A 23156-nucleotide genomic window follows, 5' to 3' on the forward strand; every position below is an offset into this window, starting at 1 on the left:
GCCGGTAGTCCAATCCCAGCGCCGCACGGCTTTCGGACGCCGACTGGCGCGTCGCAGGTGATTTCTTTTTCCTTTTTTAGAAACCGTCTCGCCATTCCGAGAGGCCGATGTGTGTTCCTCCGCCCTGTGCTTGCAATTTGTGTTGTTCTTGCAGCACTCCAAAACGGGCGGCTCGTCCCGGGTGTACAGGTGTTAACGCGATGGAGCCGCCTCATAAGGCCTTAATGCAGCTTCGCATTTTCGGCAGGTTTTTTTTTTTTTGGGGGGGGGGGGGGGCAAAGAATTCTATAAATTGAGGACTTTGGATGATCCAGGCATTTTTTCCAGTCCCTTGAACTCCGAATGAATGAGATTTTACTAGTCATCATATTATTCTTCGTTGCCAATCTTGTCGTTTTTTAAATTTTGTTTTGCATGACCTAATTACAGTTTGGATACTGTTGTGCTCCGTTTGCTAGCCGCTGCAGACAAGCTAATAATTATAATGATTGCCCACGCCAACGCGCGCGCGGAGCAGCTGTTGCCATGACAACTATGTACTGTACATGCCATGGTTGCCTACGCCAACGCGCACACGGAGCAGCTGTTCCCATGGCAAAGTGTGGAAAATAGACGCGACGCCGGTAATTGCAAATGGCGGCGCCCAGCCGCCTCTGGGTGTTCGTGCTTTTCGACATGTGCTTTTCGATGACAGCAGCGATGACTGCCGCTTGCGGCGACTATGAGACTATGAGAGTGCCGTTTGGACAAGCTTAATTCAAGGTGGGTATTTTTTTCGCTTTCATTCTTTGCCTCGACGCCGGTGAAGCAACGATGTCTGCCGAAAGGGTGGTATGCGATAAGTTTAATGAAGGTGAAGAGTTTATCTGGGACAACTGTGCTGTCTGTTTTTTTTTTAGTGCGTAAGAGACTACATGGATACATGGCGTAAAAGAGTGCGGTTTGGGCAATTTATCTGGGACAACTAGGCTGTTCGTTTTTTTTTTTTTTAGTGCGTTCCACGACCACAGAACAGTTTACCCTGTGGACTTCCTTCTTAGAGCGGAACAGAAAGAAGTTGTGAAGAACAATGTACCGTGAATGGTACAGATAAATACTGTATTGTGCGTTTTTATCGCTGACACTTTCAAAAATTTCCCCGCCTCAACCGCTGGCTCGTTTGCGGTGAAACTGCACACAGAGCTTGCGTATTATGGTAACTTTTGTATCGTAGCAAGTTTGACAATGGTACTTACTTAGTTCAGGCGCACATGATGCGAAAACGTAAGCGTCTGCGAGAGATCGGCGAGTCGAAACCCGCAGACGACGCTTTTTCGCTGAGAACCGGCAGTGGCGCCATCTGTTTTCGGCAGCGGAAACCGTCACGACAAGGCCGCCGAGGCGAGCATTGCAAACAATATTCTTTAAAAGGTAAAGCCTCGTTAAATCATTTGTTGTGATATTTTTCCGCTTAATTAGTCGAAAATGTTGTAAGCGCTTAAGCAGACGAAACGACAGGAACGGCATATTCAAACGGCCCGCGCTCCTTGCAACGCTCTCCTCGACGGCCTTGTCGAGACGCTTTGCGCTACCGCAAACAGATGGCGCCACTGCCGCCCTTCAGCGAAAAAGTGTCGTCTGCGGGTTTTGGTTGCCGATCTCTACGTAGACGATTATGTTTTCGCATCATGCACGGCTCAACTAAGTAAGTACCGTTGTCAAACTTCCTACGATACAAAAGTTACCATAATACGCAAGCTCTGTGTGCAGTTTCACCGCAAACGAGCCAGCGGTTGAGGCGGGGAAATTTTTGAAAGTGTAAGCGATAAAAACGCACACTACTGTATTCTAGGTAATGCTTTTTTTTAATAGAAATTTGCCACAACTTCGGCTATTTTCATCTTGTTCAATCATGCAAATGTTTTAGAACCTCCTGGTATTTTCTGGCTTTAAAAGCCGTGAATGGTACAGGTAAATATTCTGGGTAATGCTTTTTTTTTTTTTTTAGAAATTTGCCACAACTTGGGCTATTTTCATCTTGTTCAATCATGCAAATGTTTTAGAACCTCCTGGTATTTTCTGGCTTTTTTTGGATATGCCCAAAATTTGGTGCCTACGCACGCATGCCGTTTACTTGCAAAATCAGCTGGTGATGACAACACCTGTAGTTCACCTTTTGGTGTTTTCCGTCTTATTAAAGCTCAGTTTTCGGTGACAGCAGTTCCTTTGACATTAGAATATCATAGTCTGCCGACTAGCAGGTCAACTTTAATTTATCCTCAATGTTCTTTTAAGTTTTGTTTGATTTGTGCCCAGTCATAACTGAAGCTTATATTGTGTGTAGTTATGCAGCATTCATTTGGTGGCTGAAATTTTTCAGAGCACTTTAAAATTACTCTCAAAAGTGCACTTTCTCCTTAAATTATTTAGTTAACATGAGGTTCACGATTGCTATGCACTGAGAGAGCAATAAAACTTGTTGTACGTTGTACAAAGATTGCTTTTAGATATTGAGTATAAAGCTGTGTAAGTTAGGTTGTATATTGACTAATAATAAGCTGGTCCATCTAAAAACCAGATCTTTCATATGCGCAATTTCATATTCCAGAGAGCTGTGGCGTACAAAGTTTCTGAACGGCAAACACTGAAATATACACCTCATTAGTGTTGCACCCAGCTTCAGTGTATGTTGACTCGAGATAGATTGCTCGAAATGTAGGTGCATGAAACTATATCTGAAGGGAATTTAGTGAGGAAATCACTTCCAGTTCTGAGCATTTGAAAGGGTCATACACATAGTGTAACGCTGAACAAACTTGCAAAGGCTTAGTCCCGTTTTGAGCTGTGCTAATTTCCCTTGCAATTCTACATGTATGAAATTATATGCATTTAAAAAAAGATGAGGCCAGGCATGGTGCCAGTGAGGTCATTAATTGTTTCATTCTTGCTGAGATGGCCACTTGTGCTGCTAGCTAAGCTTTCTCCAACCGCTACGAATTGCAAACATGCTCATGACAGAAGAAGAAAGTTGGCACATTTTGTATGTGTCAGTCAGAGTCCTTTCATACATTGCACAAGTAGTGTACTTTATTACATAGATAAGCTTCATGCAGTTACTATAATCTGAACTGCATGAAAAGGTTGATGTATTGTGAACATGGTTAAACAAGAATAAAGGGAGGACACAGTAAATGTCATACTGTCACTCACTTTCGAAAATGACACCTAATTTTAGTTACATCTTGTCTTCTCTGTAGTGAAGCATAAGATATTGGAATACACGGATCGCCACATGGTATTTAGCTAGGCCTGCTATGTGATTTAAAATTCAATTTATTTTCTCATGCTGTTTTGGTTTAGGCAGCCGAACAATGGCTATGACATCAAAGGTCGTATAGGTCACTGCTTCTTCATTTGTAGTCATTCTCGCTCTTGAGACACGCTGGTTTTAGCATTGCAGTTAATGAAAACAAAGAAGGAGCAGTTATATTGCAGTTTTTTTTATGCCGCATGTGGCGTACACCGACCTTTGATATCACAACCATCTCCTAGCCGCTGGAATCAAAGCAGCATCAAGAGGAAATTCGATTGTAAATTATTTAGCGACTCAGATGTGTATGGGGTGATCCATATATACTAATATGTCTAACGCATCGTTTCAAACAAGAAAACACGCAAGCAAAGATTTGGTGGGTATAGTCCTGTAAAAAAAAAACAGTGAAAAAGCAAGAAAGGAAGGAGGAGAAATGAGAACTACACACACACAGCATTTGAAGAGCAATGAAGAGAGGAAGCGAGTGTGTTCCATGCCTTACCTGCATTATGTTTCTCACGTCAAGAAAGCTGCAGGCAGGTAACGAGTAAGCCTATCTTTTAGGTGCCATTTATGCGAGGAGCTCCAAATTTTTGTGGAATTTGGCAATACATTTTGCTGCATGAATGTTCTGTCTTGTCAAGCTTATAGTGGCATTTCTATGTCGTTTTAGAGGCATAACTGCTTCATGGTGCTTTTCCAAATACACATACTGACTATAAATATGAGAAAAATGTGGAGATAGTGCAAAGACAACGGCGACATTCTTGAAAGAACAAAAATGAACAAGGATACTGTACCATTTTCACTATGAGCTCAGGCCCACCTATTGATTTGTTGAATTCCAACAGCATTTTGTGAATGAAGATTCATCTAGGACCACTGTTTATTTCCAGAAATGAGACCACTGCCACTCGGAACAGTGAATTGCAAAAGCTACAAAGGAATAATTTCAAAGCATATTAGGAAAAATAAATCTGTCAGAACAAGAAACACACTGACATCAATGGCATATATGTTGAGAGATGTTTGAATGAATAGACTCTTTTGGTACAACCTTTGTCTTTCGTTCCATCAACTAACGGCCACAAATTTTATACCTCCTCTCGTAAGCTTGCCAAGGTGTACCCAAGGTTGAGCAAAAGAGCTGAAAGAATTAACAAAAAAAGACATAAGCAAACACAATGCGCCTCGCGGCCGTCAACAAGGCCCTTTATTCCAACTTGCGGCTCATTCAAAAACATCCCCTTTGGTAATACTGTCTGTGGGGCTAAGTTGGTGCATGGTTTTGAAAACAGACGTGCAAAACAGACAACGCTGGGGGAAGATAGACGAAACAAGTACAACTGTTTATTGACCTATTGAAGCAAGTGAATATATAGACAAAAAGGCAAGAGCAGAGAGTGACCTACACATGCGCACAAGTAGAAACAAAAAGGTAACAAATGGCTATAGAAAAAAATGTGTCTCCGCACATGTCTAAAAAGACTCTTTTATGTCAATTGTAAGCGAGGGTGTGCTTACATAATCTCTTCCGCCTTTGTTGATGTGGAACGCCTCTATAAGTTCACAGGCTGTAGTATCTTTGCCCCTGTTTAGGATTTTTGTTTCCTTCAGCTTCACCTGGCATTTTTTCTTCTTTTTCCCTGCAGGCTTTACAGTAATGTGGTAAGAAAGAACCCGTTCCATTCTTTAATGCGTGATTATGGTCAGCAAGGCTATCATTAATACATCAGCCCGTTTGGTCAATGTAAGATTTCCCACATGTCAGCGGGATCTGATAAACTACGCCCGCTACACATTTCACAAATGGCGTCACATGCTTTTTCTGATATTCTGCTTTTTTCGGTTTGTTTGAATCCATTTTGCCACACAAGGAGAACAGCTTCTTGGGGGCGGAAAAACTATACGAACTTTAAACTTTGCCTCAACATGTTTCAGATTGTGTGCCATCTTATGAATATAAGGAATTATCACAGGTTTAGTTTTCTGTTTGGCAACATCATTTTTTGCACTGTTATTACACTTTTCTTTTGTTAACCTTTTTCAGTAACACTTTGGCAACTGAGCAGAGTAGGATAGCCAGCTTGAAGCGACACAAATTGGAATACAGGCCGAGATTCGCCTACCGTGTGGGAGTATGTCCATTTGGCAATGCACTGTAGTATATGTAAGAAACATGGCTGCTGCCCTGCCCTTGAAAACACAGTGTTCTTTGCAAAGGCAAGAGGTAAAGCTGAAAGGAAGGTAACTGAGGCTTTCATATCGCCAAGAATGCCGACAAAAATATATGAGCACGCCATCTATCTTCATAATTATCATCATCAGCATGACTGCGCCCACTGCAGGGCAAGAACCTCTCCCATGTCTCTCCCATTAACCCTGTCCTTTGCCAGCTGCAGCCACCGTATCCCCGTAAACTTCCTAATCTCATCCGCCCACTTAACTTTCTGCCGTCCCCTGCTACGCTTGCCTTCTCTTGAAATCAACTCCGTTACCCCTAAGGACCAGCAGTTGCCTTGCCTTCGCATTACACGCCCTGCCCAAGTCCATTTCTTCCTCTTAATTTCGACTAAAATGTCATTAACCCGTGTTTGTTCCCTCACCCACTCTGCCCGCTTCTGGTCTCATAACGTTACACCTAACATTTTTCTTTCCATAGCTCGCTGTATTGTCCTTAACTTAAGCTGAACCCTTTTCGTTAGCCTCTACGTTTCTGCCCCATAGGCGAGTACCAGCAAGATACAGCTGTTGTACACTTTTCTGTTGAGGGATATTGGTAAACTGCTATTCATGATCCGAGAGAACCTGCCATATACGCTCCACCCTTCTTATCCTAGTTATATCCCTCTCATGATCCGGATCAACAGTCTCTGCCTGCCCTAAGTAGACATATTCCCTTACCACTTCCAGCATCTCGCTTCCAATTGTGAACTGCTGTTCCCTTGCTAGGCTATTGAACATTACTTTGCTTTTCTGCATGTTAATTTTTAGACCCACCGTTTTGCTCTGCCTGTCTAAATCATTGATCATGCTTTGCAATTCATCTCGTGAGTGACTCAGCAAGGCAATGTCATCAGCAAATCACAGATTATTTAGGTATTTTCCATTAACTGTTATCCCCAGCTGTTCCCAATTCAGGCCACATGATGTTATAACCCTTTTTTTTGCTGTAGTATGCAGTCTCCCCTTCATATTTTGTGCATACACAAGGTGTCCGATTTAATTCAATACAAATGGTTTATTAAACATTGCATTTTGCTGTACACCACAGCTTTGGAAGTTGAATAATCAGTGAGGCTCATGCCTCAGTCAAGTGCAATGTAAATAATAAATGTTTATTCATATAACACTTTCAGATCGGCTTTTTAAATCCTGCGTTTAGGTCATATCTATAGGGAATAACATGGCACACCCTGTATACCATGAGTATTCCGCCCAAACATATTCTTTAAGAATAAATGAAAACACTGAAATGGCTCCACTGCGCCATCTTCTCACAATATGTCAATGCTAACGGCAATTGCTAGAGTTTATCAAGGCCGGAAATAAAAGCAGCATTTTACCTGACGGACCATAACTGGTGCTGGCACCACATCGCTGGAACTCCTTTATAAAAATTTATTTCTTGCCAACAAAAATTATTTTTCTAGTTTTTTTAATATGTGAAACTAAATGGGTTGACTATTTGGCTAATTTTTTTGTCTAGCACCGTTACCCACATAGCGTTTTTTGGTCCTCAATGTGGCCATTTCCGCAGAAATCTATGTACTTTTATTAAATTACAGAACAACGCAAGGTTCAAGTTTAATTCAAACAGTGCTAGATCAAGGATTGGGGCAAAACTCCAAAAAGTTTGCTTAAATTTAGACTCCAAGTTTAGTTTAAAAAATGCGGAAATCTTTAAATTTTTCTCCTGTTAAGCACTTCCATTTTAAATCAAAATGGCATCATCCACAGTTTATTTTTTGAGGCATGACAGGGCATCTCAATACCAGACTACGTGCGGAGATAAACTTTGCCGACAAGGACCGGTTCCTGAACAATAATTCTTGCAAAATGCCCAGATGAAGGTGATGTCTTACACTTTGGAGCATGATATATGGAGAAAAATTTTTTTTTCTTTGAAAGAAGGTCTCTACACTTCTGTTGGGACTGGTCTTCCATGAATTTTCTCAGCGGAATCTAAAATACCAAGAATTTGGTGCATCTCCTTTCGCGTGGAATGACTCTGCTGTCCCCAAATTTAATTCTTGAAATCGACTGGGAAGTACTGTAAAAAAAATTGTTTCATGAACCTCGGCGGCTGTGAATAGTGACGAAACATTCAAGAAACGGGCAATTTTCTCTGTTAAGGTTTTCTGCCTAGATACATGCCTTACGGAGCATACTTGTCCCCAACAGTTTTATGTTTTCTGGGCCACTTGTTTCGTTGCACTCCTAGGACCGCAGCGTAGGTCTAGACAACCGTTTTTTCAAGTTTATGAATTTTAAACTTCTTGTATGAAATTGTCTTCTCACTTTAATATGTCAACAAACACTGAATCTCAAAAATTCAAAACAAAAATTTGAGCCTTGCAAAACAAAAAGAATTACAAGAATGACTTCACCCTGTAAGAACAATGAATGTTGAACTAGCCTTCTGCTATATATTTTCTTAGCTTTGCAGGTTTTAAGAAAAATATATATAGGAAAAGAATGTTCTGCACATAAAACAGTGACATTTGATGAGAGCAGTCATAAAATTATTTTTAAATTACTCAAAAAATTTCATGTAAGAACCGCTAGAAATAAACTAATTTTTGTTGAAAGTTGCACCCCTTCTTAAATGGAGAGGTGGGACAGACGGCCGGACTGCTGACTTGAAATCCTATTGTTTACATCGAGTGCCGTATTGCTTGCTGCATTGCCTTTCTGTCTGGTTCTCGCATTTCCTTGTCAAGTGCGAGTGAACTTTGAAAATGGGCAAGGTGCCACCTCTTTTTGACACAAAGTGGCACATGACCAGAAATGTTGTTTGAAGTAATGGCCATTTGGCAATCACTAAGTGCCAGCAGACTGGTTGGAAATATGCAGAAATCACTCTTGCTTGACACTTCAGCAGCCGATCATGATGCAGGAATACTTTACTGTGAGACTGTTTATTGCCATGGGTGCACTCCAGAAACGCCACTTTGTAGCACTCTGTATGTAGCCACTGTCCGCAAGTTACCACATCTGTTGTTCCATGGCCGAGATAAAGGTGACCCCCTGCAATCATTTGTATCCAAAGAGTCTCCCTGTGCATGGCTCCCACTATAGTGGCAGTGTTTATCATGCTGTTCGTCTTTTGATACAGCCACATTAGAAGATGCATGCAAAGTTAGTGGGCTTCCTCTTAACAGGAACATTGAAAGGACTCTCAAAATGAACACTGAAGCTTGTTTGGCTGGCTGCTGTTTACTTCAGAAAGTTTTGCATAATACCTTTTCTGTGTGCTCAACTTACTGCCCTACCATTTCTATATTTTTGTTTGTCATAGCAGGGATGAGGGACGTTCCTTAGGAAGGCCATGCATATCATGCGAAACCAGGTGGTGTTTTTCGAATACTGCATGGTTATAGAGGCATGCCTCATTAATATGGTACTTTTGACCCCCGTCAAAACTGTCCATAACAAATTGGGAATAAAAATAAAAAGAAGGCATTTATTCAGATATATACACTTGGATTACAGTATGCTTTTCTGCATAACAACAAGCAGTGAATTGCAAATTATAATCTTAGAAACTTGAACATTTTCCCGGTCGCAAAAGTTGTACTGCAGTGCGAAGTGCTTCATAGGCCGTGAGAGACATGATGGCAGGATTCGCACTGGGTGCCCGATTCTGTGTTTGCGGTTGTATCCACAGTGGCCCTGTAGACAACTTGCTTGTTCACCAGTTGTTCATCACTTCCTGGTCTACTGCATCAGCTGCAGGCATTCCTGAAGACTCACGAGGAGGATGTCATTGATGCGCACATTCATTTGCCTGTGACCTCCCTGTGAGGAATGCAATTTTCTGGCTGCTCTGTGACAACGATGGTGAGCCAATGTATATGTGGGATTTGTTGGCTATGCAGAATCTTTCCAGGTTTGTGTGCGTTTGCACCTTTTGTCCTGGAGTTATAGGTTCCCTGGTTCACCCATCTGTTTGCATATGGATCTGTGTTCATGTTAGCAACATTTGCATGTTCCCTAACGAAATTCCAATTCTTGTGCAGGATGTCTGCACAATGACAGACACTGCACTGCTGAGTTGAGCCATTCCCGAATCTGGCAGTATCGATGCTAGGGTCTGTGCGTCAAAGCTCAGGTCAAGTGTTGGACCTGTCTAACTCCCAAAGTTTAATTTCGGTTTCATTCCTTACTGGTCGGACTAAATTAAATTGTTGTTGCTGCTTATACTTGTAAATTTAGAGCTTTGAACTGCTGTTAAGCTCAGTTTCTCTGCGCTTAACCGCAGTCATATCTCAAGACCAAATACCGCTCAATTTTCACCACAACTCTTTTTCTTGTGTGCTTTTTTTTCCCGAGTGGTCATCACACTGCAAGTGAACAGCTTTGTTTTCATTATTTTTTGAGTGGCTTTGTTCTCTTTCCAGGCGCAGGTTGGTGCAACAAAGGTTGACGAAGCTTCCATTCTTTTCTTTGTAATGTTGAAATGCTTATGGAGGTGGTCATTTGAAAATTTATTTATTTTCACATCCTGTAGCCTCAGGTGAAACTGTGGCGTGAGGAGCAGAGAAAATATGTACCCCAGTGTGCCCTTCTGAACACCTGCCCGATGACAGCAGGGTCTAATACACTGAATATTGTGCAGTGGAATTTTTTCCTTACATATTTCTTTACACTTTTTTCCCAGAAGTGGTTGCCCTCATCCTACAAAGTAATGCAACTAGTGCTGTGCAGAAAAAAAACACTGACATTAGTTTGCTGCCCGATTTTCAAGCTATGCAACAGCTGAAATGCCCTGGGGACTATACCATGAAGCCTTCAGCTACACCCGCCGCGGTGGCTCAGTGGTTATGGCGCTCGGCTGCTGACCCGGAAGTAGCGGGTTCAATCCCGGCCGTGGCGGCGAAATTCTAGAGGCCTGTGTACTGTGCGATGTCAGTGCACGTTAAAGAACCCTAGGTGGTCGAAATATCCGGAGCCCTTCACTACAGCGTCCCTTATAGCCTGAGTCGCTTTGGGACGTTAAGCCCCCATAACCCTTCAGCAACATTGGCCAAAACGTAGTTAAGGTATTGCGCTTCTGCTAAGTGTGCATTCTTTGAGGACCTGATGCCAACATGGTGTGAACATGACATTGAAGAGATGTCTTCACAATAGCTGTCTTGACAAGTTTATGGTGGAATGAATTGTATGGAAGCAGTCCTTTAATAAAGGCACTGTCTCCTCATTGCTCTTCAGAGCAACCAAACTGCCATATATATAGCCAAGAGAAAATCGGACAGCGATTCAATGTCAAAGTGGTTGTTTTCTGTGCCAAACGATCTGCAATCGTTGTGCCAGATGCCTAGGCCAACCATTTCTTGCACGAATAGAATGCGAAAAAAAAACAAAAAACATAACATCAGATTTTTTCAGTGCACAGGATTTATTGTACATTGGATCCCGCTGTGTCAGGTGCGGTTTCTTTAACGGCAGACTGGGGTACATTTAAAAGATTGTAAAAGTCAGAGAATGGTGGTTTCCTCAGCTTTCATTACAGAGTATGCAGATGCCAACATATCTTTGACATATTGTAATAAGAAGAAGCATATCTGATAACCCGAGAAATTGTCTGAACAGAAATAATTCATAGTCTGAAAAGAGAAAACTGCACTTTTACTCCGGCCGACATTTTACTGCAGAAACCTGCCGTCATGATGATTATTCTTATTCATTCACAGTGCTAGCACTCTTTACAGCATAAGTCTGTGCAAGAGTGCGAACAGTAAATGGCAAGCAGCAGCAACAGTGCATCATCCTTTCCCCTGTATTCATTGTCTGTGTACTTAACCAAAAATAAAAATTACGATTACTGACGCTGCAAGACCAGGCCCCTTCTCATCAAACAAGCTATTTCCTACAATGTACTTAGCACCAAGGCACTGCGAGTTTTCTGTTCGAAACATAAGTTAAGGACCTGCACAACAGTCCACACAACTTTCTGCACAGTGCGGATGTCAGACGAGTGATGTATTCCTTCCAGTCCTCTTAAATTGGCAGTCAAACCACACCTTCAGTCACATGCAGCGTCACACTGATGTGGATGTTAGTTTTCTGTACAGTATAGTACACTGTTAAAGGGAACATGCGGTCACGTGAAGTTGACTTTCCGTGAGGCGCTGCTGAGGAAAGCCGGAAAGAATGCCGAGCTGATTATGGTCTGGAGTTTTTTTCGGCATTCTGTCCCCATGCATGGATCTCATTTTTTACACCCACAACACATCGATTACCTCTTCTCGCTGCTGAATTGGCTTTTTCCTATCTGTGCGAAATAAGCAACATTTTCTGCAGACTAGATTATCCATGCAATGACACCATTTTTTTAGACATCAACTGATAATCCTTATCACATGCTTTGTAGCGTTTCCAGCACTCAGCCTGTCTGTAAAAGCGTTTTTTTGCTTTTGTTATTGTTTTGGCGATGTAGGTGCCGATTAAACCAAGGTGCAGTGTTAGTGCATGAAGCTGTCAATAAGAACAGCATGTTTATTACTGTTTATCAACGTGTACTGTATGCGTTAAGTGGCATATGAACCAAGTCACTCACACATGGATAATCTAGTCCGCAGAAAATGTTGCTTATTTCGCACGAAACGCGACCACAGAATGGAAAAGGCCAATACAGCAGCGAGAAGAGGTAATCGATGTGTTGTGGGTGTAAAAAATGAGATCCATGCATGGGGACAGAATGCCGAAAAAAACTCTAGACCATAATCGCGTTTCATGCGAAATAAGCAACATTTTCTGCGGACTAGATTATCCATGTGTGAGTGACTTGGTTCATATGCCACTTAACGCATACAGTACACGTTGATAAACAGTAATAAACATGCTGTTCTTATTGACAGCTCTATGCACTAACACTGCACCTTGGTTTAATCGGCACCTACATCGCCGAAACAATAACAAAAAACGCTTTTACAGACAGGCTGAGTGCTGGAAACACTACAAAGGCTGGAAATGCTACAAAGCATGCGATAAGGATTATCAGTTTGATGTCTAAAAAATGGTGTCATTGCATGGCATCAATTTTTTGGGAAGGAAGCATTAGAGTATTTTTTATTTATTTACACATACTGCTGTCTCTTCTCATAGAGGCATAACAGGGGTGGGCTACACAGCATTTCATTACAACAATGTCAATAACATATAGTTAGGCAGTTCTTTTTGAAATTGATTATTTAGCAATGCACGCAGATCACCGTCCAAGTTATTCCATAATTTAACATTCTGTGGACCTTGATATGCCGGCCTGTTGACATTGCAGATCTGCAAGCTTGAGCCATTTTTGCAAGCCACCCAAGACAAACACATTAGGTAAAAGATTGTGAAGCGTAGTAGTGATGTGATTGTTAAAGAGTGCAGGAAGACTGGACACATGAAAGGAAGACAAGCAACACAACCACTGAAGCAAATGGATCATTACCAACTCGCCCAAACAGAAGCTTTAATTTAGTGGTGATATGTTCACTTTTTCAAGAACTGGTGAGTGGTTTCAGCAGCTTTACATCGTACCAGTCTTTTTAGTTTCCATTTACCCACTGCAGTATGTTTTTTCACATTCACACTGCTCTGATATAACTACCAGCCCTTCTGACATGTATGATCCTGACAAAACTCAGTGAAATTTGGGTGCGCAGAAAAACCCATATACATGCGCGATAACCCATAGCAACATTTCCAAGGCAATCATGAGGGAACATGCACACTCCATTCACTGGCATAATGCCAGGCAACTGGTATACAAGGCACCAGCACACCATTGAAGTTTTTCCTACACAGCCACATTCTGCAAACCTTTGAGGCTGACAAAACAGAAGATAGCAGTGCAGCACAAGGTCATGACTGTGACTCAAGATTTCTGGATGATAGGATTTAACAAAAGTGGCCATGGAAAAAACTGTCAAACATGCACATAGCTAACATACAACAGAGGAGAACCGTACATTGGTGAGTTGTTGGTATACCATAGCAACAGCAGCACCCCAAGACAATGGCACAGGATCAGCACAGCCCCCTAGTTCTTCTGTCAATATCTTTTGTTGCTTCTTCGACCACAGATTGAATATTCTATATCCAGTACTTCTCATGATAACCTTGTATCTTGCAAATAGTTTAAAAAAATCTATATTTAGAATGAACTTAAACACTTGTACCCATTCTTGAAGTACTCATAACATGCTTCAAGTTTTTTTTTTGAAAGGGGGGGAAGGCGAGATGCTGGCAGAAAACTTCAACGTGTTTGTTACATGGTTTTTCAGCAGTGCAGGGGACAAAGGACGTGACAAGTGCACAGACACGACGCTGAACTTGCAACTGGTTTATTGAGGCGATTTCCACTACTTAAATACAGTGGCAGCCAATCTCAAATGAAAAGACAGATACACAAAACAGATCGACGAAAATGACAATTCCTGAGCACAGGTCTACAGTGGCACAAGACCAGCTGCGCACGTTTTTCTATTCTCATCAAGGAAACCTAGTTCTTTATCAGACAGCTATTGATCAACGCTTACGCATTCATCTTTGAATTTATGGATTTCATGAGCTTCAATGATTTCACGAGTGATTTTTGTTCTATTACCTGACAGCACTCGACACAGATAATAGAACAAAAATCACTCGTGAAATCATTGAAGCTCATGAAATCCATAAATTCAAAGATGAATGCGTAAGCGTTGCCTCAATAGCTCTGTCTGATAAAGAACTACGTTTCCTTGATGAGAATAGAAAAACGTGCGCAGCTGGTCTTGTGCCTCTGTAGACCTGTGCTCAGGAATTGTCATTTTCGTCAATATGTTCTGTGTATCTGTCTTTTCATTTGAGATTGGTTGCCACTGTATTTAAGTAGTGGAAATCGCCTCAATAAACCAGTTGTAAGTTCAGCGCCGTGTCTGTGCACTCGTCACGTCCTTTGTCCCCTGCGCTGCTGAAAAACCATGTCACACCAACTTGCCCAAGCTTCTACGGTATCATGTTTGCTACGTCCTTATGCATACATTCCTCCCAGATATTTTTGGGGACACTGTGTTATCTGTTCTTATAAGTAAACACAGGTTTTTTTGTAATGCTCCTTTTCTTATTCTCAATTTGCTGTTAACTAACTATTGTTACAACCCTGTTAGGGGCACGTTGTTTGACCCCTCGTTGACCTTACGAAAAAGAAAAAAAGATGTCTCGGGGAAACTACCCGTGGAATCTCCCACGCACGCTACCCTTGTGTCGGACCGTGAGACGCGACTGACGATGGACAAGATGACGAAAGGAAGCGGGCAGAAGCGCATTCCAGAGGACGAAGTAGCAGCGGACCTCCGTATCCTCCTCGCCCATTCCCACAGGGCTCAGCGTGCTATGTGCGGCGACTCTTCCGATCTGTGAATCGTGTGGTGAAAGCGGCAGAGCCTCGGTGCATTTAACGAGTGTCCCGAGTACGAACGATCGCTCTGGGCCCTGACGACAAGGCTCATCCAGTTGCTCGACACTATGAACTTTTAATTCTTGACTGTTTGCTCTTTCTGTTTCATTTTAAATTATGTAATCAAGTTTCATGAAAAGTGCCAGTAAACCCGTTTGTTTTTTGTTTTCCCAAGCTTGAAGTTCCACATTTCTTCAACCCGAAGGCTCGGACACGTTACCCAACGGAGCCCGGGTTAGAGTGAACCCCTGCGCCACAACACTATGAAATGATTTACTTTTCACTGTTCAGACATTTTTTACAGTTGAACATAGTCTCAGCAGATACTTTCTTGTTACACAGTACTCAGTACCGTAAGTAACTGTTTTCATGAAAAGTATTTTCAACAAATCTATTTTGCACTCATCTGCCCAAACTTTGGCCTACAGCAGATAGATCTGAGAAAAACGCACCAAGACTTTATTGCCACTCAATGTTATTTCACAATATCAGCATATGGTGATGCCAAGTTCAGCAATACATAGTACCACAACTTGTCTGGCAGACTCCGCTACAAATGTATTAGGCTGTCTTGCCATGCTGTTGCCAAATACAAGACATGTTAACCAGCTGTAGCATTTGTCATTATGAGCAGGCAGTGGTGGTGAAAAACACTTACAGTAAAAAAAGAGAGAGAGAGAAGAGGCTATCAAATACAAATGCTTTGCTAAAGCATGTTGATGACCTCTGTTAACACTAGTGATGTCAAACTGAACTGGTAGTTGTGTTCACACTCATTTGAGGTGCTGAATCGAGCTGGACTGGTCAGAAATGTGCTTACGGAGTGTCTTTATACGGTTATGAAGACATCAACTGTACAGCAATTGTAAACGTCACTGTCATTTTGGCTCAGGAGGGCTAATATTTTAGTGTGAAAGTACTACCTCACGAGGTCTAACTGGCTCACAGAGTTAGTGTGAAGCTTGACCTTGAGGATGACCTTGGCAAACATAATAAAATAAATATTGCCGCGACTGGGATTCGAACCCACGGCGGCGCGAGCAGATCAATTTCGCTGGCCTGTGCACGAGAGCACTATGCTGCTGCCGTAAACGACCCCGGCTCGCGTTATACTGCAACACACGCTCGCGCTGTGCATTGCATGTCGTCGTCTTCCATCAACTAAAACTACTATAGAACTAATCTCGTCGCCAGAACTGCCGACGACCTAGCAAAGCAAAACCATGAGACAACCAGGCTAAACACGTGCTTTCACACATACACTCTGTTTAACTACGTTAAAACCCTACCATTCCGCCCCCCACCCCCACCCCCCCTTGTGTGGCACCCGTTTACTATACAGGGTCACAGTGGCTGAGCAGCTCGCGCACTGCGCTCAGTATTTCTAAGAAAATTAACTGTGTGAACTCGCTTAATTGAACAGGTCAGGCCTGAAGTGATCAATTTCGAATCGCGTCACACGGAGGTACTATCGGCAGGCAAAATTTACGAGGTGGGAGTGTACGGGGAAGATTGGTTTCTGGGGAAAAGAAATGGCGCAGTATCTGTCTCGCATCTTGGCGGACAACTGAACCGTGCCGTAAGGGAAGGGTAAAGGACGGACTGAGAGAAGAAAGGCAAAAAGAGGTGCCGTAGTGTATGGCTCCGGAATAATTTCGACCGCCTAGGGATGTTTAACGTGCACTCACATCGCACAGCACACGGGCGCCTTTGCGTTTGGCCTCCATCGATAACGCGGCCGCTGCAGTCGGGTTCGAACCCGGGAACTCCGGCACAGTAGCCAAGCGCCACGTAAGCCAATCGCTCGAAGTGTCTGAACGAGGGGACTTGCATTCGCCACACGCTGGTAGCATGTTTAAAGCACTAGGTCGCGAGGAAGCCCCACAATAACTTTTCTGCCCCGAGAACACGCACCCCAATAACTTTTGCTGCTGGTGGTACATACATTTACGTGGTATGAACTCGACTCTGTCCGATAGGATTACGCAGCAGTAAAAGCCTCCGAAAAGAAAAGTGACCATAAGGTACCTCAACTACTGTTTTCCGAAAAATTAGTACAGTACTAACGAAGGCCGTGTAGGTAGCCGCGCAGCACGGAAAGCTCATCTGAACTGGCTGCAACGTGTCATACTTGTAACTTGAACACTGCAGCATAACTTTTTTTTGCTTGCGCTTAAAAATGCACTCAGTGTTACAACAAACGCAAGAACAGCACCAATCCAGCCACAGATACAAACGACCCGCGGCACGCAGGATGATGCTGATGTCGATGGGCAGGCCGTCCCAGGCAGATGGCGCTACAACGCTATCTACGAAATGAACTTTTTCTGCAACTGATGCGAAATGCGCTGGAAACATGGCTCAGAATTATTAAAAAATGACACCACAATAGCACCATAAAAATAATGAAAGCTGACAGCAAAAATAACAAAAGTACAGATTTTAGACAAAACTGCCAACCGTAAAATCAAAACCGAAACTCTGCAAAGAATGCACTCGGAAGGCAACTTCACCACGCTTTTTTGTCATCGAAGCGCGTTGACCTACAGCTGCACCAACTTGAGTCTCAATTTCGAAGCGTGAAAATGTTATTCCTAAAACCGGCACCATTTTTTTCCTGTCCGAGTAGCGACAGCGCCTGCGTCACGGCAGCGGCAGATCTCCCAGGCATGAGAAGTATTTCAAGCAGAAATTTACAAGCTACATATGTACACCGTAGCTCTAGATACTCTTTCTCGAATCAAATGCTCTCTCGTAACCGAAACAAGATTGGTTTCGGTTCCATAGCGTGCACTGCCATCAGACAGTACACGGGCCTCTAGCATTAACGCCTCCATCGGAATGCGACAGCCGCCGCGGGATCGAACCCGCGTCTTTCGGGTCAGGAGCCGAGCACAATAACCACAGCAGCGGCTGAACGGAGGTGCTGGCATTCATGGAGGTACATGGAAGATATGGCGAAGCTATTATAATTGTGCAGTCTCAACCCCTTTTCTCGCGGCGTCATATCTCGTTTCACAATTGGACGGGTAAAGATTGCAGGCTGAGATAAGCCGCGTTTACAAGAATACAGCAGTGCCGCACCGCATATTTCGCGGACGCGACACACCACTATTCACATATGTACTATCGGGCACAAAAGTTTGCCGGACGAGAGTATTTGGAAAAACGTTTATTGCAGCTACACCTCGCTAGTCAGTCGCCAGATAGTGTATGAAGTATACTAAAGAGTGCTTGGCTAAGGTGGCCTAGCTTGGCCATTGTCTGGGCCCTTGGCAAGTTTCCACTTTATCATAATGGCCGTCCTTTTGACGTGGTCACCAACCACCATGCCCTATGTTGGCTTTCTCCACTAAAAGATCCCTCCGGTCTCCTGCCATGGCTCGATGGGCTCTCCATCTACAAGAATATAACATACGTGTCGTATATCAGTCGGGCCGCAAGCACCATGATGCTGATGCCTTGTCCCGCTCCCCGCTACTGGCCGAGCTTGCCAGCCTCTCTGCCCTCGAATCCGCTGCGCCTTCGCTCAACACCTGCGACATGACTTCTGAGCAGCGTAAAGATCACTGGATTGCCACTCTTCTTGACTTTCTCTCTGCCCCATCTACGGCACCAGCGTACTGCACGTGGAAAATTTGTAAATTGTAGGGTTTAACATCCAAAAACAACCCTCCAGCTACAAGGGTCGCCTTAGTGGAGGGCTCCGGATTAATTTCAAGCACGTAAAGAAGACTGAAGAGACATACACTTAAAGGGAAGCTGAAACGGTTTCCAAATCGCATGAAACGCTATGGTTGGGAAGAAAGGACCTTGAAAATCATGTGTGTAATTTTTTTCCCGATTCTATCCGCAAACAGAGCTGCAATCGCTTCTTAAAAACCCGCCGCCGGCCGGCACGCCCTCGTTGCTTCCGAAGCGCCGGGTGGGGGGACGGCAAAAACGGAGAACTGCCGGAAGTGACGCCATTCACGGAGAGTCGGCCGGCCGTCCGGATGCGCTTGCTTCGCTGCGGCCCGCGCTTTGGCGAACCACAAATCAACGTAATCTTTTGCCAGTGCCGTTTAATTTCTCTCGTTCGGGCGTTCCGTGTAATGCTTGAAGCCTGTATATAAACCAGTTTGGCATGGTACTTCTTTCGAACAGAGCTCAGCACACAGCTTGGTAGAATCCGCCGGTGGTTCTCCCAAGGCCCCTTCCACGTTAACCAGACAATCTGGTGGTACGCAGCATGCCGAAGCTGCCTGCACAAAATATGTGCATCAATATTTCTTTTTTTTCGTTATATTACTTTTGTTGTGTCTGCACTTCATTTATTGCACAACTAAGAACATGATACAATACTGACACACAACATTGAAGCCATGCCGCCGGCACCACACACACACCCGCGTCAATACGCATGCATGCAGCTTGTGTCCACAGTTGCCAACACACGCACGGTACGCCGCTGCTTCTGGCACACAACACTTCCTCCCTTGTAATTTTTTTTACAAGTCCAGTTTCGATGGTGGTCGACGTACCCTCACTGGGCGACCTGTGATAGGATCAGGGAGGCTCACGGGAACTGCTACCCGAGGAGTATTAAGTTTGTCTTCTGGTGCACTCACACATGGATCACGTCGAGGTGATGCAGATTTGTTTTCATCTGGAACACAAGCAGGTGATGTCTCCTTGTCCGGGGAGGTTTGCATACTGGGTAGGAATTCAGGTTCCGGATCCAGATGGCGTTTGTCTTCGGTGTGACCCTTGCGCAGTTGATCAGTGTGACGTTTCCAGGTTGTTCCCCCAACTTCCACTTCATATGATAGAGGCCCTGTTCTGGTTGCGATTGTTCCGGGCACCCATTTACTTGTACCCCTATGGGCTCCGTGCGCTGCAGTTTGGCGCGCGCGAGTGGCGCCACCTGGTTAACAGCGGTGGCGAAAGGCGGACGCAGCCAACGCAGCTCTCTTGTTCAGTTTCCAGTGAGCGAGGCGAGCGGTGAGGTGTTTCGTCCGAAGGCGAAGACAAACTTGGATAATTATGGGTGCTCTACCTACTGCTGTGTTTACTCAATGTCATAACAGCTATAAAAACACTGCAGTCAAAGTACCGAATATATTTAAACGCTTTTCTTGGACATCGTGCATGCTCGCTCATGCACAGAGGGTATGCTGGAAATGAGTGCACTGTGGAATTAAATTCATGAGAGTGAACTGGGAAAGGGTTTACATTGACTGGGGTGTTTCGAACGTGACATCATTGGTAGGAGCTGCTTTGTCTATATGTAGAGCGAAGGAATGCGTTCAGTCAGTCACAAGAAATGGTCTACGGTGAAGTTCTTGGAGCTGGCATCTGAAGTTTAAGTCTTCGTTTGTTATGCTCATCTGTGGTTCAGCGTGTCAATTTTGTTCCTAGTTTTTTTTCGTGCGTGTGTGTATGCAGTGGGAGCGACGTCGTACTTCTGAGAGTGCTTATGTCGTTTTTCACATTGTTTCACCTAAGCTTTTGTGTATTTATTTGCATCATTTTATTTCCTTGAGTGGTTCAAAATTTTGTATATTTATTTGTTGCAGTTATGAGATCTCAAATCCTGTTCTAGACGAATAAAAAGAAAAATAGAGAGTGGTTCAAATTTCTATATATATATATATATATATATATATATATATATATATATATATATATATATATATATATATATATATATATATATATATATATATATTTCTTGGATTTCACAACATCACTAAACCCTTAATTTCGGGAATTAATCTTTTGATTTTAATCAAGTTTATCGTCCAAATGCAACCAAGACTATAAGGGGCGCCATAGTAGGAGGTTCCAGATAATTGCAACCACTTGGAGTTCTTTAACATTCACTGACATCGCGCAGTACGCGGGCCTCTAGAATTTTGCCTTCACCGAAATGCGACCGCCGCCACCAGGATCGAACACGAGTCATTTGGGTCAGCAGCTGAGCACCATAACCACTGAGCCACCGCGGCGGCCTTTCTATAGTTAAGTATTTACCAAAAGAGAAATACGACCAAAATAATTCATGTAATTGGTGTCATCATGAAATTCCTGAAATAAAAGTCCTGTGGAAGATACTTAGCAAGAAACCCAACGTCTTTTTGTATGCTTAGAGCTAGGCTTCTCTTAGAGGAATACACAAAGTAAACAAGTGTCGATCCTGCAGGATGTAGAGCACTATCATCTGATATATATGTGCAGTAAGTTTGCGTTTTTCGCATTTCTAGCCGACCATTCACATAGTCGATGTCACAGTGGATGTAAATTACATAGCTGATTTCATTATTTGGGTCAGAGGCTTCCTTCTCAAACTGTAAAGGTACTTAATTAATCTCAATAAGCTCAACTGCGCTGCCAGATATTGCAGTTCCGCCGGGACTGCAACACAATCATGGTTGCTCGGAATCGGTGATCAGCCCAACCTGAAAGCAATTGAAACTAAATGCAGCAGTGGTGGCATCAAGGCTTTCAATGCGTTCAAATCCGCAGAGAAGAAGGCGTTGACTTAGAATGGCATCGCGGTCAGTGCGCGTCTGCTACGCGGCGCAGGGCCACCACGGCCAGTCTCGAGGGGGCGCGCGCGCTCTCCCTTCGAGAGACCGGCCGTGACTGAGCGTCCGGTTAACGCGGCGAGTGCCGCGAGGCGGCGCTGGCGATGTGGTCGCTGCTGGCGCCACCATACCAGCGCACGGAGCCCATAGGAGCGCACAGAAACTTCTTCCCCCTCAGAAAAGGAGCGCTGAGGCTTACTTGGTTGAGATGACCCTTGTTTCTCATACGTACGTCCACCGGGTTGTGGGGGTGACAATGCGTTCTGAATAAATGTGTTGGTAGTCAGCGCCCTGTCCTGTCCACTTCTGTTCGTCCTTGTTTTTTTCGCGCTGCATTCTTTTACCATGTTCACTGACCAACAAGCCCAAACAGCCGCTTTAGTGGGGGTAATAGTGCCAGTCGAGTGCGTAGCTCGCGCCCGAGATAAAGGTTTGCTGGTGTCTCACCAGTAGCACAGTGGGGTGTCGTACGGTATGCCAAAAGGAAGTTTGTCAACTTCTTGATGATGGATCCCTCTCCTTTCATGGCCTTCATACTGTGCTTGAAGGACTGCACGAACCTTTCTGCGAGACCGTTCGTCGCCGGGTGATATGGCGCGCTAAATGTGTGTCGCACACCATTCTGCATGAGAAAGGTCCGAAGCTCTTCCGATGTGAATTGAGGACCATTGTCCGTGACAATGCGTTCTGGAATGCCGTGAGATGCAAACATAACGCGCAGTGCATCCACGGTGCACTCTGCCGTAGTTGAACTCATCACATGTATTTCAGGCCATTTTGAGAATGAGTCAACAGCGATAAGAAACATTTTGCCCAGGAATGGCCCTGCAAAGTCTAAATGAACTCGGCGCCATGGTCCACTCGGCACTTCCCACGGGTGCAGAGAGACTTTTGGTGGCATGTTGATCTCGCTGGAGCACCCTGCACATTTCTTAGTGATGGCTTCGATATCGGTGTCAACAGATGGCCACCACACAAACGAACGTGCAAGCGCTTTCATTTTCACAGTGCCTTGATGTCCAGAGTGCAGGTCGTTGAGGACTGTTTCTCGCAATACAGCTGGAATGACAGTTCTTATGCCCCAAACAATGATGCCGTGGTGTAAAGAGAGTTTATCTCTACGCCTGTAGAATGGAAGGATTTCGTTGTCTTGTTTGCACGAGTCCCACCCGTTCAAAACATGGTAGCGGACTCTCGATAGCAGACGGTCACGCTCTGTGGCTTGTCTGACTTGATGAGCTGTTACAGGTAGTTGCTCCATTTGGTTCAGGTAGAAAAGTTCAGCTTCATCTGGTTTATCTTCAGGACTGTCCGGAAGAGGAAGGCGTGACAATGTATCTGCATTGGCATTATCCGATGACTTGCGGTACTGAATCTCGTAGTCGAGCCCAGCTAGAAACAAGGCATAACGTTGAATGCGTGCAGCTTGCATCGCAGGAACACTGCTGGTTGGGCCAAAGATATGTGTCAGAGGCTGATGATCTGTGATCAGCTTGAAGTGTCTTCCATACAGGTATGCATAGAACTTTTGTATACCCCAGACAATGGCTATTGCTTCTTTATCTATCTGAGAGTACTGCTTTTCCGAAGCCTTCAAGGTTCGAGATGCAAATGCGATGGGTCTTTCACTCCCATTAGGCATTTT

At 43.9% G+C, this 23156-nt stretch overlaps 1 protein-coding gene across 7 annotated transcripts in view; it reads left to right on the top strand.

The window, feature by feature from the left end:
* Positions 1 to 603: 603 nt before the first annotated feature.
* The window catches only part of LOC144115646 (uncharacterized), a 45357-nt gene continuing 22804 nt past the window's right edge, over positions 604 to 23156 (top strand). Inside the window, exons 1-4 of one of the 7 annotated variants that reach the window (XR_013311498.1) lie at positions 604 to 762; positions 9183 to 9355; positions 12795 to 13012; positions 14653 to 15116. Coding sequence is in view for 1 of the 7 variants with exons in the window: in XM_077650085.1 (XP_077506211.1) it covers positions 9323 to 9355; positions 12795 to 12844; positions 14653 to 14905 (336 nt within the window). In the remaining 6 variants the exon portion in view is untranslated. Of the gene's footprint in view, positions 763 to 992; positions 1224 to 9182; positions 9356 to 12794; positions 13013 to 14652; positions 15117 to 23156 lie in introns of those variants that run through there. The other 6 variants (XM_077650085.1, XR_013311503.1, XR_013311499.1 and 3 more) reach the window with 6 other exon arrangements.

Source organism: Amblyomma americanum, chromosome 1 (assembly GCF_052857255.1).
Source record: "Amblyomma americanum isolate KBUSLIRL-KWMA chromosome 1, ASM5285725v1, whole genome shotgun sequence".
NCBI lineage: Eukaryota > Metazoa > Arthropoda > Arachnida > Ixodida > Ixodidae > Amblyomma > Amblyomma americanum.